Source organism: Hyalella azteca, unplaced genomic scaffold (genome assembly GCF_000764305.2).
Source record: "Hyalella azteca isolate HAZT.00-mixed unplaced genomic scaffold, Hazt_2.0.2 contig12387, whole genome shotgun sequence".
NCBI lineage: Eukaryota > Metazoa > Arthropoda > Malacostraca > Amphipoda > Hyalellidae > Hyalella > Hyalella azteca.
Window position 1 is genome coordinate 793,002 of NW_025942347.1, and position 19,462 is coordinate 812,463.

The 19,462-nt window shown below is 39.8% G+C and overlaps 1 protein-coding gene across 1 annotated transcript; it reads left to right on the forward strand.

The window, feature by feature from the left end:
- Positions 1 to 1,707: 1,707 nt before the first annotated feature.
- Positions 1,708 to 12,337, forward strand: LOC125178748. Its single transcript, XM_047883250.1, has 3 exons — positions 1,708 to 1,735; positions 2,374 to 2,708; positions 12,116 to 12,337. The coding sequence occupies exons 1-3, from the start codon at positions 1,708 to 1,710 to the stop codon at positions 12,335 to 12,337; spliced, it is 585 nt and encodes a 194-aa protein (XP_047739206.1).
- The last annotated feature ends 7,125 nt before the right edge of the window (positions 12,338 to 19,462 follow it).

Genomic DNA, 19,462 nt, shown 5'->3' on the forward strand with positions numbered 1-19,462 from the left:
ATTTGACGCTTGAAATAATTTTGAGCCTGTGAAATCTATGAAAGTGAATGAGTGCTCTGATGGATTATCATTCAGTTGTAAAATTTTCTCAAGCATCGCAATAAGGTAAACGTAAGGGTTGCGGGTTATAGAACATGCGGAGTCCATCGCTCACGATAAAGTAACGGTCTGCTACCAGGCCTTTATTGCGGGATCATGATGGATATTAACTACCATAGGATGGACGTAATAATATCACTCGTTTGCTTGAATCGCAAATTCACTAAAAACTTAATAGCAAAGAAAACTCCACAAAAATTCATAGTATCTTAGCAGTAGACCGTTACGTTTTCTTTAAAGATACTATGAATTTTTGTGGAGTTTTCTTTGCTGTTAAGTTTTTAGGATGGACGTTAACTACCGTTGGACGTTACGGATGTAACGTCCAACGTTACATCCGACGACGACTCGGAGACGGAGGACGACGACTCGGAGACGGAGGACGACGAAGGCGACGCATCAGCGTGACCGTGGACTACGACGTCCTAAACTCATCACATGGTCACAAGGTAATGTAATTTACCGAGGAGAACTTCATTGGTCATTATATATCTATTTCGAAATTGTTCAAGTTTAAGCTAAAATGTGACAGAAATCAACATGAATTTGGCATTTTAAATAATGATGAACAAAATATATATTTATAACGTCATGATGCAGCGCCACGAAGCTTGCACTCACAGAGATAATGATAGACTCTGTCCCTATAGAAATAAAGTCTGACTATTTGGACACTATAACTCATTAATTTTTATGAGTGTAGGAAAACGAAGCGCTCCCTCTATCCTAGTGCAATCAAAGCAGGACAGGAACAGCAAGTATCCGGAGGGTCGTCGACGTAACAAGGTTACTTTGTTTCAAAAGCGGTAACCTGATTTAAAAAGATTAGCGCTCGCACGCTCGATAGAAACGCGATACCGAAACTGGGGCCTGCCTTTGAAGCTGGGGCGCTGACGTGGCGAGGGGAAGAGAGGGTATACGGGAAGACCTCACCACTCCCCTTTCCAAGGGGAAAGGGAGAGGCGAGGATAAGCACGAAGGGGAAATTTGGTCACAACTACCCTTTCCAAGGGGAAGGGGAATGTGGAGGATAAGCACGAAGGAGAAATTTGGAAAAAAAGCAGCGAAATGTAAAAAATATTTGGTGAAATGCAATATAATTTGAAGTTATAATGAGCATGTGTTTTGCATGAAAATGTGATAAAATAGAATGAAAACGGAAGTGTTCAATTGCAGCTTCCTTGGTGTATTATTAAGGTATTATCACAACTGACAGAATTATCATAATCATGGTTTATCGATCTTTTATAGCACAGTAAGGCTAATCCAACTATCTATTGGAATCTACGCAACATTGCCATACATTTTTATCTTTTATTTTATCATGGTGGGATTTTTTTAGAAAAGGTAAACAAACAATATATTTTTCCGAATCCGTGTCATGAAGATTCAAATCCTCATGTTGTAATGTTACTGAATCCAAGAATCAATATAATTAGAACTAAGTAGTAGCTTGAAAATAAAATGTCCAATAACAGATTTAGCTTATACAAAAAAAATTAATATGGAAATTATAGGCTTTGACTAGCGAAAAAATATACGACTCATATGTAGAATTTTTTTTGGGGGGGGGGGAAGAACGTCAGCCATGATGATAAAACTCTGACGATGGCAGCTGATGCAGCTACAAAAAAAGGTTTGCATTTGAAATATGCATGAATTTAGTACAGATAAAAATACGGATCAGTTTGTATTGTTGATTTTTGTGTAAGAATAATGTGGCAAATACAGAGATTATTTGCATAGCACAAAGTTACGTTATTTATGACAATTTGTGTAAAGGAACAAAATTTCCGCAAGTTGTTCATTGTGTCGAATGCTCGTTTCTAGATTTATTTATAATTTTTATGCAATAGAAAGACGTACCAGGATGTGGAAAATGATTCCGTAATTTCTGAAATCTGAATTTCGCTGAGATAAATTTTAAATAAACTTTGATGATGTCAGTTAAATGATCATTTACCTCATTATCTTTAATTTAAATATTTTTTTAAAGAAATATAGCGCATAAAATTACCATATTTTCATTTATTACTCAATCCTCACATAACAATTTCCAAGTATTTCCCCCTCTAGGAGTTTGTGTTCTAGCAGCTTTTCCAGCGGAGAATTTTTCACTAATTATTTTTTATTGTTAGGAATTCCTAGAGCAGCGGCAAGCCAATCCTTTTATGTCGAGCAATGCTCTGGGAGCTTTTAATTTCGAGCTCACTTCATTAGTTTAAATTGATCACTTTCAATTAATTTATTCGCGCGTTCATTATGCCGAGGTAGAACTGCAGCATCCAATCACCGGAGAGTGCGAGCCGTGCGTGTGCGTCTCATGCGTGTGCGTGTCATGCGAGTGCGAGCCGCGAGTGTGCGTGTCCTGCGTGTGCGTGTCATGCGTGTGCGTGTCATGCGTGTGCGTGTCATGCGTGTGCGTCTCATGCGTGTGCGTGTCATGCCTGTGCGTCTCATGCGTGTGCGTGCCATGCCTGTGCGTCTCATGCGTGTGCGTGTCATGCCTGTGCATGCGTGTGCGTGTCATGCGTGTGCGTGTCATGCGTGTGCGTGTCATGCGTGTGCGTGTCATGCGTGTGCGTGTCGTGCGTGTGCGTGTCATGCTTGTGCGTGTCATGCGTGTGCGTTTCATGCGTGCGTATCATGCGTGTACGTGTCATACGTATGCGTGTCATGCGAGTACGTGTCATGCGTGTGCGTGTCATGCGTGTGCGTTGTAGCAGGGAACCACTATCATGTTTTGGTCGTAATCGAAGGTCTACTGTAAATTGCGTTGAAAATAAGCTAGTAATATTTTGTGACAAAGGAAGAATGTGAATCTAATATTTTAATCAAAAAACATCGGTAAACAAGTTATTCGAAATTTACAACGCATCTGCTAGATAAATTGATCTGCTCACAAATTAAATTGTATTTTGTCAACCTATAGCAACAGTTCATCATAACGATTGCGGACAACTATCGTCCAATAACGTACCACAAGCTTAACGACGTACATGTTACGTCACAATGACGTCTCTAGTCGAAGCTCCTGGAACGACGGGCAAACCTTCCTCTTCAAGCTTATTCTTTTGTAGAGTATTAGCTGGCATCTAGGTAGCTTTATCACGTCCAATTTTCGGCACAGATAATTATTTTTGTTACAATGACTCCACTCAATGCAAACGTAATCTTGAATCGTAAGCCAGACAGATGGATAATAAATAAATCAAATCGTAACACCTAATAGCCCCGTGTACAGTATAAGCACCTTAAGATGGATGGACAAATGGATAATAACTACATATATTAAAGCTGATGGTGGAGTTAAACGGGTTCAGGCAGTCACTTGAGGCATGGTCTAACCTCGTCTTATATATAGTCACCACACACGTGTTGAAGTAGAATTGTAAGCTTCAGGCACAATGACGATCAGAAACTGCAAAGATTTCGCTTATCAGCGACGGAAAAATCTCAAGGCAGGGTATAACACAATGAAGGCGGATCAGCATGAGGGATACAATTAAATAATATGTTGAACAATTGATAGAGCGGCATAATAATCCTTTATGAGATAGCGAACGATCGTACAAATATCATCCAGAAAAATTTAATTATTAATAAGCTATTGTATACTTCCCTCGAAGCTGCTAGTTGAGTACAAAGATGGTTAAGTTTGAATAAGCCCAGAATATGTTAAGAAATGCAGTACGCTTCAAGACGGCAAAATTGGCCTAGGGGTTAGAATTTTTTTATATTTAATCTTGAATTATGAAGACGTCTTACAAAATCTGAAGTTCACAATAAACTCTACAACAACATCAAGAAAAGGCACAGAATTCACTTCCCTGGATAAATCTCAACAAAATAAAATTCATCGCGCATTTTCAAGAAGCTGCTACATATTTCCCAAGGTCAGAACAACGTAATAATTCAACAATAAAAGCGATAATAACGAAGCTTTCAGAGCGACAATTTGCGAGACAAGCGCGCGTATGAACTGCGCTGCCTTTGAACGCGACCGAGTCAAATCTCTTCAATTTTCCGATTGGTTGCACGACAAAGATCACGCGAGTCGCGCCTGTTAACTCTGTTGAGCATCAGGGTGGCCGACCAAAGGCCTTCGATTGGCCAGCGAATATGCGGCTGTTATTTCTGTTGCGCATATCTCTTAATTTAAGACGGTGGGACACTAGCCGTCCCAGCGATAATCGCGGGACTACACTGAATGCCGGACTACACTGAATGCCGGACTACACTGAATGCGGGACTACACTGAATGCCGGACTACACTGAATGCGGGACTACACTGAATGCCGGACTACACTGAATGCGGGACTACACCGAATGCGGGACTACAGTGAATGCGGGACTACACTGAATGCGGGACTACACTGAATGCCGGACTAGACTGAATGTGGGACTACACTGAATGCGGGACTACACTGAATGCCGGACTACACTGAATGCCGGACTACACTGAATGCCGGACTACACTGAATGCCGGACTACACTGAATGCGGGACTACACTGAATGCGGGACTACACCGAATGCGGGACTACATTGAATGCGGGACTACACTGAATGCGGGACTATACTGAATGCGGGACTACACTGAAATGCGGGACTATACTGAATGCGGGACTACGTTGAATGCGGGACTAAGCGGGACTACATTGAATGCGGGACTATACTGAATGCGGGACTACGCTGAATGCGGGACTACATTGAATGCGGGACTACATTGAATGCGGGACTACGCTGAATGCGGGACAACGCTGAATGCGGGACTACACGTAATGCGGGACTACACTGAATGCGGGACTACGCTGAATGCGGGACTACGCTGAATGCATGCGTCACTTCGCTGCGTGCGTCACTTCGCTGCGTGCGTCACTTCGCTGCGTGCGTCACTTCACTGCATGCGTCACATTCCTGCGTGCGTCACTTCGCTGCGTGCGTCACTTCACTGCATGCGTCACTTCGCTGCATCGTCACTTCGCTGCATGCGTCACTTCGCTGCGTGCGTTACTTCGCTGTGTGCGTCACTTCGCTGCATGCGTCACTTCGCTGCATGCGTCACATTTCTGCGTGCGGCGCAGAGAGGCGCGCAAAAGTTGTTTAACTCACCCAAAGTTGGCAGGCTCAGCGCAGGTCTCCGCAGCAGACGCGCATAATTTTCCGATGTTTGCTGAAATGTTGGCGCTGCCGAGCGACGGTTCAACGCCCGGACACGTTGCCGGTCCAATTTAATGGTGAACCCGCATTAATTAATTATTCATACAGATTTTTTATTACTTATTGACGAAAAATTACCTAATGCATAAAATTTTATAATTGGAAAACATTACATCGATTTGTTATAAAATAATTCAACTTGGTAAATTTATCGCAGCATTTTCCCTAGTCACTCGCTTAGGTCCCATGTCGCATGTTGCGTTCTCTTGAAGGAAAGCGGAAGATGGAAGGAAAAGCGGTAAAAAATGCAAGTCATACGATCTTTGCACACGAGGATCTATATTTTGATGTAGATAAAGTATATCACTGTTACACAAGACCATGCACTCAAAAAGGTGAGTGGTTCATTGTCCAAATAATGATGCACCTTTTACTTACATAACGAGCTGAGAGCGGACGTAACACCGACAAGCCCCAAACTGTGTCAGGATGACCCACACATGAACAAAAAGTGCATCGCTATTTGAACAAAAACCTTCTCATTTATCTGAGAATTTGTTTCGGTTTTTCAGGTTAGAGTGGCAAATAACTTGATGTTTACCGGCTTCCATAATTAGGTAATTTTAAATAGAATAGGTAATTTTAAAGAGAAATAGATAATTTAGAGAAACATCATCGATTTATGATTTCGAAGAGCCTCTACAACAAACTATCATAGAATTCAATAAAAAATTTTAATGTTTTACAACACGGATTAAATGTGGCGCAGTGTACAAAGATTTATGTTCGCTTTGCAAAAATTTGCTTGTTCAGTGTTTTGGAAATGTATTTCGCTCAGTTTATACGATGAATTTGTATTACTATAAAATAACAATAGAGCAGCAATTTCATAGCTCAACAATTGCTTCATAAATCTTCATGAGATCATTAACAAACACTGCATAGTATTTCATCTCAAATACGCATTGTTTCAAATTATAGAATTAATGGATTACATTTACCTAATGACTCAATGAAGTTTTTCACAGAAGTTTAATTAGACAAGCAATATTTTACACTTTACTATTAGTTTATCATGAAGTGATTTGGTTTTTAATTCGCTTCTGAATCGCCTGGTGCTGATGACAATGGATTCGGAACTTAGACTCCAGACTCGCTATTTTTCGCTTAAATCTCATAAGACTATTTCGAACTTCATCACCAAGTAGATTTTTCTTTATTACAATACGGAAATTTCTTCAACAATTCATAAGTTTGAACCCTCGTAAGTTTCTGACAGACGTGAGGGAAGTGAGGATAACTTTTACCTTACAGACGTGAGAAGTGAGGGAAACTTTTACCTTACAGACGTGAGGGAAGTGAGGGCAACTTTTACCTTACAGACGTGAGGGAAGTGAGGGCAACTTTTACCTTACAGACGTGAGGGAAGTGAGGGCAACTTTTACCTTACAGACGTGAGGGAAGTGAGGGCAACTTTTATCTTACAGACGTGAGGGAAGTGAGGGCAACTTTTATCTTACAGACGTGAGGGATGTGAGGGCAACTTTTACCTTGCAGACGTGAGGGAAGTGAGGCCAACTTTTATCTTACAGACGTGAGGGAAGTGAGGGCAACTTTTACCTTGCAGACATTTACGAAGAGAAGGCAACTTTCAATTTGCAGACGTTAACTCAATCATGGCAACTTTAATTACTTTTAACTTCACAAAAATATTTGCTGAACAAATCAACATATTTGGCAATGAAATTGAAACATTTTGAAATTTTCTTGAATAAAAAGGACCATAAAATTTATTGATAAAAAATTATCTCAAACTTGTAAATTAAAACAGAGAGGCCTCTTTATTTATTGTAGGAAGTCTGGGCGATCTTGGATATTCTTTCCCGGCCCCCTCCCGGTAAACGGTTTACTCCTAATTTTATCTTATTTGTTTTTCACTTCAGGTTCCCCTCGCACTACTGTTGGCCGCCGCAGCTCCCATGAAGATAATTGTGATACAATATTTACCAAGAGTAACCTCTCAGTTAGGGTCAGCTGAGGGGACATTGTGATACAATATTTACCAAGAGTAACCCTCAGTTGAGGTCTGCTGAGGGGTAATTGTGATACAATATTTACCAAGAGTAACTTTCAGTTGGGGTCAGCTGAGGGGTAATTGTGATACAATATTTACCATGAGTAACCTCTCAGTTGGGGTCAGCTGAGGGGTAATTTTGATACAATATTTACCAAGAGTAACCTCTCAGTTGGGGTCAGCTGAGGGGTAATTGTGATAAAATATTTACCAAGAGTAACTCTCAGTTGGGGTCAGCTGAGGGGTAATTGTGATAAAATATTTACCAAGAGTAACCTCTCAGTTGGGGTCAGCTGAGGGGTAATTGTGATAAAATATTTACCAAGAGTAACCTCTCAGTTGGGGTCAGCTGAGGGGTAATTGTGATAAAATATTTACCAAGAGTAACCTCTCAGTTGGGGTCAGCTGAGGGGTAATTGTGATAAAATATTTACCAAGAGTAACCTCTCAGTTGGGGTCAGCTGAGGGGTAATTGTGATAAAATATTTACCAAGAGTAACCTCTCAGTTGGGGTCAGCTGAGGGGTAATTGTGATACAATATTTACCAAGAGTAACCCCTCAGTTGGGGTCAGCTGAGGGGTAATTGTGATACAATATTTACCAAGAGTAACCCCTCAGTTGGGGTCAGCTGAGGGGTAATTGTGATACAATATTTACCAAGAGTAACCCCTCAGTTGGGGTCAGCTGAGGGGTAATTGTGATACAACATTTACCAAGAGTAACTCTCAGTTGGGGTCAGCTGAGGGTAATTGTGATACAATATTTACCAAGAGTAACCCTTCAGTTGGGGTCAGCTGAGGGTAATTGTGATACAATATTTACCAAGAGAAACCCTCAGTTGGGGTCAGCTGAGGGGTAATTGTGATACAATATTTACCATGAGTAACCCCTCAGTTGGGTCATCTGAGGGGTAATTGTGATACAACATTTACCAGGAGTAACCCCTCAGTTGGGGTTAGCTGAGGGGTAATTGTGATACAATATTTACCAAGAGTAACCCCTCAGTTGGGGTCAGCTGAGGGGTAATTGTGATACAACATTTACCAAGAGTAACCCCTCAGATGGGGTCAGCTGAGGGGAAATTGTGATACAATATTTACCAAGAGTAACCCCTCAGTTGGGGTCAGCTGAGGGGAAATTATGATACAATGTTTACCAAGAGTAACCCCTCAGTTGGGGTCTGCTCAGGGGTAATTGTGATACAATGTTTACCAAAGGCTGATGAGCGCTGTCACTTGCCGCCGCGGATGTGGAGAGGGTGCTTGTAATTGAGAAGATTTTGGTGGACCTCCAAAGGATGTTGGTGAATAAGGGAATACGGCTGCTGAATATCAGTGAATATAAGGGAATACGTCCAGTTAATATTGGTGGAGTGGTTGAAGGCGATGCGCGAAAGGGACAATCCATTCGACGACCGCTTAGGCTTTGGCCGAAGAGTCGTTACACTCGGCGTAGAATTATTTTGCATCTGCTTGCCCATCCGATGGAAAAGAGTTTCTATTCAGAATATTCTTTCCGACTTTATAATCACATGAGACCGTGATAAAAGTAGACCGAGCCAAGTCATACCGTGCTTGCAAGCAGCCCAGAGGCTGCCCTTCAAATTCTGAGCCGAAGCGGACATTGAGCGGCCGATTTACGAGCTCCCCGATTCTTAGGCGGTACCTAATTTAGACTCGGTCCCGCATCTAAATTTTGTTAGGGATGGTGAATACTACAGGGACGTATTGGACATTGGTGGATGATAATGAAACGTGCAGTGGACATTATTAGTGGTATAAGGTTATGTGGAGTGGACAATGGCTGATGAGGATACATGCAGTGGACATTTGCGGATGATGAAGAAACGTGCATTGAACTATCACGGATGAAGAGGATGCTAGTAATGTTCATCAATGAATGGTCGAGTGTAACATGTAAGGAAATTTACGCGTGTGTGTTGGAGATACTAAGGTAATAGGAAGAACTGTATATTGCATAGCTAAATTGGTTTATGATTAGTAGGAAAGGAGTATACGTTTAGGCCGGTGATATTGGTCGATAAATAGGATCCGTGTATTGTATTTCCTGGATAAGAATGGTACTTAAATAGGGTATTGGTGAAAATTGTGGGCAAGGAGGATGGGTAGTACGATTGTGATTTGCAAGTTGGCACACGTACGTGATATTTGCGAATAAGGAAAAAACGTGCAAGTTAACGTTTTGAACAAGAAAAAAAATAGATTGGTTATAATTTGTGGATGAAGGCATGACTCAGAGTAGGTGAGATATATATGAGTTTGTGCCCGAAAATCAGAGAAATTTAATGGTTGCGGAGCGTCTTGGACATCAGTAGATTATCTTATTTTATGGGTACGACAAAATGATTATTGCTACGTAAAGAAATAATTATTGATACATAAGCAAAATTATTATGAGTAAGTGGACCGGATTATAATGGATACGCAAGAAAATAATTAATACGTGAACAAAATGTTTACTTATGCATGTCAAACAGTGCGAGGAATATTGGTAGGAGCGAGGAATGAATATGATGAGGGAGGGTGATGATGAAATAAAACTTTTAGGTGCCTGTACACGGGGACAGTACTGGCGGCAAGTAGATCAGAAAAATGTCAAATGTATGCCGCTTGTTGTCTATCCCGCAAGTAAGCCTAGCAGGGGCCATACTTTCAAAGCTCGCTAAGTGAACGTAAGTACTTACGCTCTATTTTCTTGTCTATGATTGGTGGATTTGGCTTGCGTGGCCGTCAGTGATTGGCTGATGAACTTACGATCTCTTAACTTTTTTTGAAAGTATAGGCCCTGGGCAAGTTTAAGGTACCGCCGTGCCGGTATCTAGTCGTTACCGGCACGGCGGCACCTTAAACTTGCCTCGTGTCTAAGCTTACTTGCGGGATAGACACCAAGCGGCAGACATTTGGCATTTTTCTGATCTACTTGCCGCCAGTACTGTCCCCGTGTACAGGCACCTCAAATTCTCATTCAGAGAATAGAGAAAACATGGTGCAAATCTTATCTATAGCATTTGTTAAAGACGACGTTTATTTTAACTAAAATTTATGGTCTTCATTTTTCTGTATCAACGGCCACATTTTGCATTCACGCGATTCATGATGCCAAATTTAGCATACGCATATTTTCTTCTCTTTATTTATGACATCGTAAACGGTTTATGGAAATACGAAGCTACATGAAATAAACACAGAAAACAAAGGAAGAATGCAATAACATGCAATTATGAGCCAATATTGAACAAGAGATATCAACCCTCTACCGGCGCAGGTCACTCTCCAAGAACATACAATTATATGTAAACTAATGTTCGTAGCAGCCTGAGGACGTTTGAACGCAACAGAGAACATTTTAGAGAAGAGAGAACATTCTGAGAACAAGTCATTTTGCTCTCACTAGAGCGTATCCTTTTTGGGAAGTAGGTTTGCTCCGGTTGACGTAGGCTTGCTTACATATTGCTCTTTTTACTCATGTCAGGCGGTAGTGGGTAAAGGGTAAATCACACTCGAAAGATTCGCGATTTTTACCAGCTAATTCCGGCACGGCGCTGTTACACAAACTGCTTGTCATCCGCAACAACTTTCTGGCCACGTAGTTTTCGTCTACTTTTGAATAAGAATCTCTCAGTAATTTTAATTCATTTAGGTCTTCAAAATATTGAATTCGCTTTTGTCTAATTTAGTATTTTTGAAGCCTGACGCTGTAGGTATAATGGGGTTGAAGAGGGCATATCCATAATACCGATTTAAAAGGGATATGTATAGGTAAACTTGATACAGATTTTTTTTATTTGATAGACGTCATGTATAATTTTCAGATACTTGCATATTTATCAGATGATATCTGTGGGGCCAGGATAATGCACCACAAGGACACACAGGAAAAAATCCTGATAGAAAAATAGAGATGCAATAAAAAACTCTGCCGTTTAACTGAGGCTCTTGGGCTAAAAAATTAAACATAAGAAAAATAATTCAAGTTTGACATGTTTAAAATAATTAAGTAATATTGAAAATAATATTGCATTAAATCTAGAGGCAGATCATGGATTATTTATAATATCTGAGCAAGGGCGTGTTAGCCACCGGGCAAACCTGCTACGCCGGTTGTACAGGGTTACCAGCTACCATGGTTGGACTCCTATATACGTACGCAGTATTTAAAATTCAGAGTTTTTGATGATGGTAATTAAATTTAATTAATAGTCTTGGTTGGGGGTTTCTCAGGAATAGAATAGTGAGCATTCACGCCTTTTCATTTCGACGAAAGATCAAGCAAAGTCAAAACCGTAACATTTAAAGTCGAATGTTTATAGCATGTGCTATGGTGCATGATTCCCAGGATATTTAATAAACTATACATACAAAATAATTGGAGTCGTTATATCGTAATATATTTAAATTTTACTGTTTGTTTTTATTGCCTTTTTTTACCCGTGATGTACAAAATTATCATAAGATTCATCATAATTTGGTCATGATATCTTAACATGTTAGTAATAATATTATTATTATTTGGAGCTAAAATCATTGAAAATGTTTAGAATATTCATTATAAATTGATCGTGATATTTCTAGATATTAAAAATAATATCATTTTTATTTGGACCCAAAATGTTCATAAGATCCATCATAATTTCGAGTTATGATCTGGCAATGACGCAATCATCAGTTATTGGCTCACTAAAGGCTGGGTCAATTTTACGAGCGCCCGGCAAATAAGCGGACAGATTTACTGCGATTTTATTGTTATTAAATCCGGCCAGAGTGACTGGCATGCTTCTGTCTTCAGTGTGAGTGCTGCCTACAGTGTCACTGCTGCCTACAGTGTCACTGCTGCCTACAGTGTTACTGCTGCTTACAGTGTCACTGCTGCCTACAGTGTTACTGCTGCTTACAGTGTCACTGCTGCCTACAGTGTTACTGCCGCCTACAGTGTCACTGCTGCCTACAGTGTCACTGCTGCCTACAGTGTCACTGCTGCCTAGAGTGTAACTGCTCCCTACAGTGTCACAGCCGCACAGTGTCACTGCTGCCTACAGTGTCACTGCTGCCTACAGTGTCACTGCCGCCTACAGTGTCACTGCTGCCTACAGTGTCACTCTCTAAGCCAAGTTCTAGATTGTTAACACTAGAATACAATTTTTAACACACATACAACAATGCAATAATAGGATCAATAGAATTTTTATTTCAAACGTGAGATTCCAAGGTTAAAATTTACTACTTGGAGTTATGCTGTTCTAGTTATGTTCATTTCTGCGATAAAGAAATGTATCTAAAATACAAATTTTTTCTGCGGAAATTTGATCAAAATAGGAATTCTGCGAGTGGATGTACAAACGAAAATATCTTTAGATATTCCAAGTAAACCTTCGATAAGTACATACACATTGAATACAAATTATGCAGAATTATTGAATACAAATACAAATTATACGGAAATGACCTAATAATATATTTTGTAAATTACAGCACGCACTGCAATTTGAGCTTACTACGAGAATAATTAGACTTGGCATAGAAAAATCCAATCCTAAAACCTAATAATATAAGAAACATTTGTCATCTGCTTTATTTATTCGATTATATTTTTTTCGGGAGACGGATCAGAATGCGAAATCAAGGAACAATTTATTCGGACAATTAAATATTCTGTACAATTTAAGCCGTTCGCAAATATACGTCTGACGAATATCAACACCTGATGCAGGTGACGAATATCAACACCTGATGCAGGTGATGAATGTAAACACGTGATGCAGGTGATGAATATCAACGCCTGATGCAGGTGATGAATATCAACACATGATGCAGGTGATGAATATCAACACCTGATGCAGGTGATGAATATCAACACCTGATGCAGGTGATGAATATCAACACCTGATGCAGGTGATGAATGTAAACACCTTATCCGAGAGTTCGTATATCGTACACCAAAACCGTATAAAGCAATAGCCAACAATATATCTTAAGATCAAGTAATAATTCTTAATTATTACATCTATGGGCGTCTGGTAGGAGCGAAGGAGTTTCCATACACATTTTATGGCTGTCCAGGTTTATAAAATAATTTCTTCCTTGAAAAAATAGCTGTGGGATACTGCTTAATGTCTTTTTAAATGAGAGTTGATATAACTCAAAGTACAGGGTGGAGCGCGGTAATTAGCTTATTTGCACTGCATGCTGTGGCGGCACTGACGGTCGAAGACAGAGGAGAGTGGGCATGGCTTACAGTGGATGGCGGGAAATTTGTATTCGTCTGGCTCTCAGTTGCCATGCAGTGAACACGTGAGGAGAGGTCATTTTGTGTAGAAGCGTATTTTTCAAATGCCCACTCTATCATTGCAGTGCAGCGTGCTTCTCGTTCACGATTCGCTGTTCCTTCACGCGGACGTGTTCCTGGACGGCAATCAACTGTAAATTGGTAAATGCATTCAGAACAGCAGGGAATGTGTCATGTCTACGAAGGGGACCTGAGAGGAGGATTACAACACCACGAAACATCGAGAGAGTTAGAGCAGCAAAACTGCACTCTCCGAAACGCTCTGCTCGGGAGCAATCATTTGCTCTTGGCATTTGTCTATGTCTTGGCATTTGTCTATGATGCAGGATTATTTTCAGCTAGCTCCTGAGGCAATGGAATTAGAGGATACATTGTTCCAACAGGATGGTGCCACTGCACACACAGCAAGGGTTACCATGAATTGTTTGAGGCAAATGTTTCCTGGACGGCTTATCTCTTTGAGGGGTGATGTGACCTGGCCAGCACGCTCACCAGATTTAGCCCCATGCGATTTTTTCCTTTGGGGTTACCTGAAGTCTAAGGTGTATATCTACCGCCCCAACACCTTGGAAGACCTAAGGAACAATATTGAAGCTGAAATTGGCAGAATACCAGTGGGCATGCTTGTTAGAGTTCATGAAAACTTCAGAAAATGTATGCAGCAGTGTGTGGAATGCGAAGGTCGACATTTGCCAGATACACTATTTAAAACCATACAATTTATAAATTCCATTACCGTTCAGTATAATTCATATATAAAATACATTTTTCTAGTGATCATAATTTTTTTATTTCATACCCAAATCAGCAAATTACCGCGCGCCACCCTGTACATTTGTACGTACACATAACTCTCGGCTCATATACAACGCAAAGTTCATGCAACTCAAAGTTCATACAACTCTAAGTTCATACAGCTCTAAGTTCAAACAACTCTAAGTTCATACAACTCTAAGTTCATACAACTCTAAGTTCATACAACTCTAAGTTCGTACAACTCAAAGTTCATACAACTCTAAGTTCATACAACTCTAAGTTCATACAACTCAAAGTTCAGGCAACTCTAAGTTCATACAACTCTAAGTTCATACAACTCTAAGTTCGTACAACTCAAAGTTCATACAACTCTAAGTTCATACAACTCTAAGTTCATACAACTCAAAGTTCAGGCAACTCTAAGTACATGCAACTCTAAGTTCATACAACATTAACTTCATACAACTCAAACTTCATACAACTCTTAGTTCATACAGCTCTAAGTTCATACAACTCTAAGTTCATACAACTATAAGTTCCTGCAACTCTAAGTTCATCCAACTCTAAGTTCATACAGCTCTAAGTTCATACAATTCTAAGTTCATGCAACTCTAAGTTCATACAACTCGAAGTTCATACAACTCGAAGTTCATACAACTCTAAGTTCATACAACTCTAAGTTCATACAACTCTCAGTTCATACAACTCTAAGTTCATACGACTCTAAGTTCATACAGCTCTAAGTTCATACAACTCTAAGTTCATACAGCTCTAAGTTCATACAACTCTAAGTTCATACAACTCTAAGTTCATACAACTCTAAGTTCATACAACTCTAAGTTCATACAACTCTAAGTTCATACAAAATTCCGTTTAAAGTTGCTCTCATCTGAGCATTGGTAGGCTAGCAAAGCTCGCTTCTCGCGCTCCGTAATTGCTGTTAACGCAATTACAAGAAAAGCTAATAAAAAGTAAGCTAATAACGAGCTCGCCTTTTAGCTTCATAATTCCTGGCCTTCATTTCCTGTGTCTGACATTCAAGGAATACGTTTTTTTATCTATTTTTTTCTACTCTTGTATTCTAGGATTAAAGCAAAAGTTTTTAATGAAACAACAAGAATAAAATGAGCGTTCAGGGGATCACGAAAAAGTCTATTATCATGCAAAATGTTCTTTTTTTATACCAATATTTTCAACAGTTGTATCATTTTTTGTCGGTGCTAGCTTATTGTTCCAGTTCGATTAGGCGTTTACTTAAGATTCTATCGTGGTATTTCTTATATCTTCTGCCAATAAGTTCATTCAAATGCTAGATTACTAAACAAATCTAACTCTCATAATACAAAATAGTTTTCGCTCGGTGTACCGAAAATAAATATTATGAATTTAAACCGTCGTTCCATTCGTCACTGTAAAAAATTAGAGTCGAATTTTCAATGTCTTGTATAACAAAATTGTTCTAAGTTTTTTAGAGATAACTAACAGGCTATTTTTGCCATTTATACAACAGATCAATTAACAATTATTTCGTAATGCGGTCTTGGATGTTAAGTTTAGTAATAAAAAGATTTTTTCAATGGGTATAATCCCTCATTTTTGCACTTTCCTTTAGTTCGTTGAATAATCATTCACATTTGTTCATCAGAAAATTATTATTTAATTATAGTTCGTAGCGGGCAAATATTACTCAATTTGCCAAAAATTTCTCCATCGCTGCGAATGTATCGATATTTTTTTAAGAATATTTATAAAGCATTAATAGAATGAATTCAACGTCGACCTCCCGCTCATTTATTTATATGCCTAATTCCACAGCATTGTGTTCACTGAAATTTAATTTAAAAGTAAAACAACTGTTTGTGAGATGATGACAATTGAAACAAAACATCTGTTTCTGAGGTGATGACAATTGAAACAAAACATTTGTTTGTGAGATGATGACAATTGAAACAAAACAACTGTTTGTGAGATGATGACAATTGAAACAAAACATCTGTTTGTGAGATGATGCCAATTGAAACAAAACAACTGTTTGTGAGATGATGACAATTGAAACAAAACATCTGTTTGTGAGATGATGACAATTGAAACAAAACATCTGTTTGTGAGATGATGACAATTGAAACAAAACATCTGTTTGTGAGATGATGACAATTGAAACAAAACATCTGTTTGTGAGATGATGACAATTGAAACAAAACATCTGTTTGTGAGATGATGACAATTGAAACAAAACATCTGTTTGTGAGATGATGAGAATTGAAACAAAACATCTGTTTGTGAGACAACGACAATTGAAACAAAACAACTGTTTGTTAGACGATGACAATTGAAACAAAACATCTGTTTGTGAGGTGATGACAATTGAAACAAAACATCTGGAAATAAAACATCTTTTCGTGAGATAATAAAAAAGAAATAAAACATTGGGTTTTTTTCGAACATAACAACTGGAATAAAATTGTTTTGGATACTTCCAGTTGCGATGTAAAAGCGTTTTTTGACATGATAGATCTTTTTACTATATATGGCTACCGGTGTAGAATAATGTTAGATGCTGCAAGATTACAATCACTGAAAAATGAATTCTGAACTCTCATATTTCCTCAGAGACTAAAATAGATCAAACGCAAGGATAAAAGCGTACTAAAGACTTGCATTCATTGTAACTATGTTTGATGCATTGATACCACCATGCATTCTTCGTCCTTGATGTTTTTGGTGAGCGTACTATATAGTGCCGCTATTAAATCGTGGAGAACTTTTTCTTGCAATGAGAAGCCTTTCAAAAAAATCTAGTGCATCCTGAACATCAAAGAAGCATAATTTGCGTATATAGACTCACGAAAAAAGTCTAGATGAAAGCTTCAACTTCCGAGGTTTAACGCTATTCTGGCCGTTTATTCAGTTCAAAAAATTAGTTCTGTTAATAGTACCGAAAACGTCGGTTTTACGATGTGAAAAAACTGTACAACCAAAAATGTTTAGACGATAACAGGGTGAGGAGACGATTTCTTTTAATGTGTCTCATTTGCTGAAAATTTTAAGTTGAAATCACTACGTTTTTCATATAAATCTTTTGTAGCCAATAGCAAAATGTACAGGCTTCAAACATCTGAAAGGTTATCGAATGAAAATAGGAATGGAAATAACCGATCGAAACTGCCATCCGTTTTTGTAATATGTATCCTTCAATAGCCGAATAAAAAAGGAGATATGTACGTTGAATTTTAAGAAAATCTATGCACGGTGGATGGAACATAATTAATTAACCGCTTATTGCTATTTATTACCATGACCGCTCATTACACATCATTACTTGCAGTGTTTTGCATACAAGAGATTCAATATTGCATAAAACATTTTAAATAGCCCTTCATTCACGTCGCGAGGCAGCGCTAGGGCAGCGCCAAGGCAGCGTCGGGGCAGTAACGCCAAGCTAGGCAGCGCCAAGGTAGCGCCAGGGCAGCGTCAAGGCAGCGTCGGGGCAGTAACGCTAAGGCATCGGCAAAGCAGCGCCAGGACAGCGTCAAGGCAAAGTTAAGATAGCGCCAGGGCAGCGTCAAGGCAGCGCTAGGGCAGCGTCAAGGCAATGCCAGGACAGCGTCAAGGCAGCGCTAGGGCAGCGTCAAGGCAATGCCAGGACAGCGTCAAGGCAGCGCCAGGACAGCGTCAAGGCAGCGCTAGGGCAGCGTCAAGGCAAAGTCAAGCTTAGCGCCAGGGCAGCGTCAAGGCAGCGCTAGGGCAGCGTCAAGGCTAAGTCAAGCTTAGCGCCAGGGCAGCGTCAAGGCAGCGCTAGGGCAGCGTCAAGGCAAAGTCAAGCTTAGCGTCAGGGCAGCGTCAAGGCAGCGCAGGGCGTCATGTCTCATCGCCAAGTGCCAAAGTTCGGCGCAGATTGAACAGCAGTCACGGCCAAGCGGCCCCGGGATATTCTACCGTAATTAAAATTAGATGAAATATGAGGGTAGGGAATTAAGGCTTATTATGAACGGCCTGAGAATCACGGTGCCGAGCGACTTATTCTCGAGAACGTTGGGAAACTTGAGAACCTAGGCGTTAACATGCATGGGAACGCCCGTAACGCTAACATGATAACGCTCATTATTCTAACAAGGGAACGCTCATCACGCTAACATGAGAACGCTCATCACGCTAACGTGAGAACGCTTATTACGTTAACCAGGGAAGGCTCATTACGTTGGCCAGGGAACGCTCATTACTCTAACAAGGGAACGCTCATCACGCTAACAAGAGAACGCTTATTACGTTAACCCGGGAACGCTCATCACGCTAACACGAGAACGCTCATTACGTTAACAAGAGAACGCTTATTTCTCTAACAAGGGAACGCTCATCACGCTAACAAGAGAACGCTTATTACGTTAACCCGGGAACGCTCATTACGCTAACACGAGAACGCTCATTACGTTAACAAGAGAACGCTTATTTCTCTAACAAGGGAACGCTCATCACGCTAACAAGAGAACGCTAATTGCAATAACATGAGAACGTTCATTACGTAAGCGTTGTCGTGGACCAAGTGGTAGTTCATAGTTTCATTGATCAGCAATACACTGTCACATTACACACTTTATCGCCTCAAACGATCACATAAATCTGTTTTTTATTCAAGGGGACGTAATACAGGCTAAATTTGCGTAACATGGTAAGCTGACTAAGATCAAGCTACCGTTTATAGGAATACTTAACAAACTTGTGTGGTTAGCTTGTGGTCCACACTCATGCTGCGCCTTTCCTATCCGCAAAATCCTAATCTCAGTTCCAGCACTCCATAAAACATTATTACAATTACAATATTGACATAAAAATACAGTAAAAGATTAGAGTAGGCATGGTTGTGGCGGTTTTTTACATTTTAGAAAGAAAAACTTTTGTTGAGAGTAAAGCTGTTCTTGGAGTGGTCACTATCAGCCTTATTTTAGTTATCTAGTTAGCATATAAATATAGATGGTAAAATAAAAAAGAGAACAAAACTTTTACCAAGCTAAATTTCTCCAATCAACGACGTCAACAATCGCTTATAATTAAGAGTCCACATTTCTTCTCA

Excerpts from the sequence above, each read along its gene's own strand:
- LOC125178748 (XM_047883250.1), top strand. The coding sequence starts at position 1,708 with ATGGCAGCTGATGCAGCTACAAAAAAAG. Across the intron at positions 1,736-2,373 it reads TGATGCAGCTACAAAAAAAG|AACTGCAGCATCCAATCACC; the intron begins GTTTGCATTTGA and ends ATGCCGAGGTAG. Across the intron at positions 2,709-12,115 it reads TGCGTGTGCGTGTCATGCTT|AGTGACTGGCATGCTTCTGT; the intron begins GTGCGTGTCATG and ends AAATCCGGCCAG.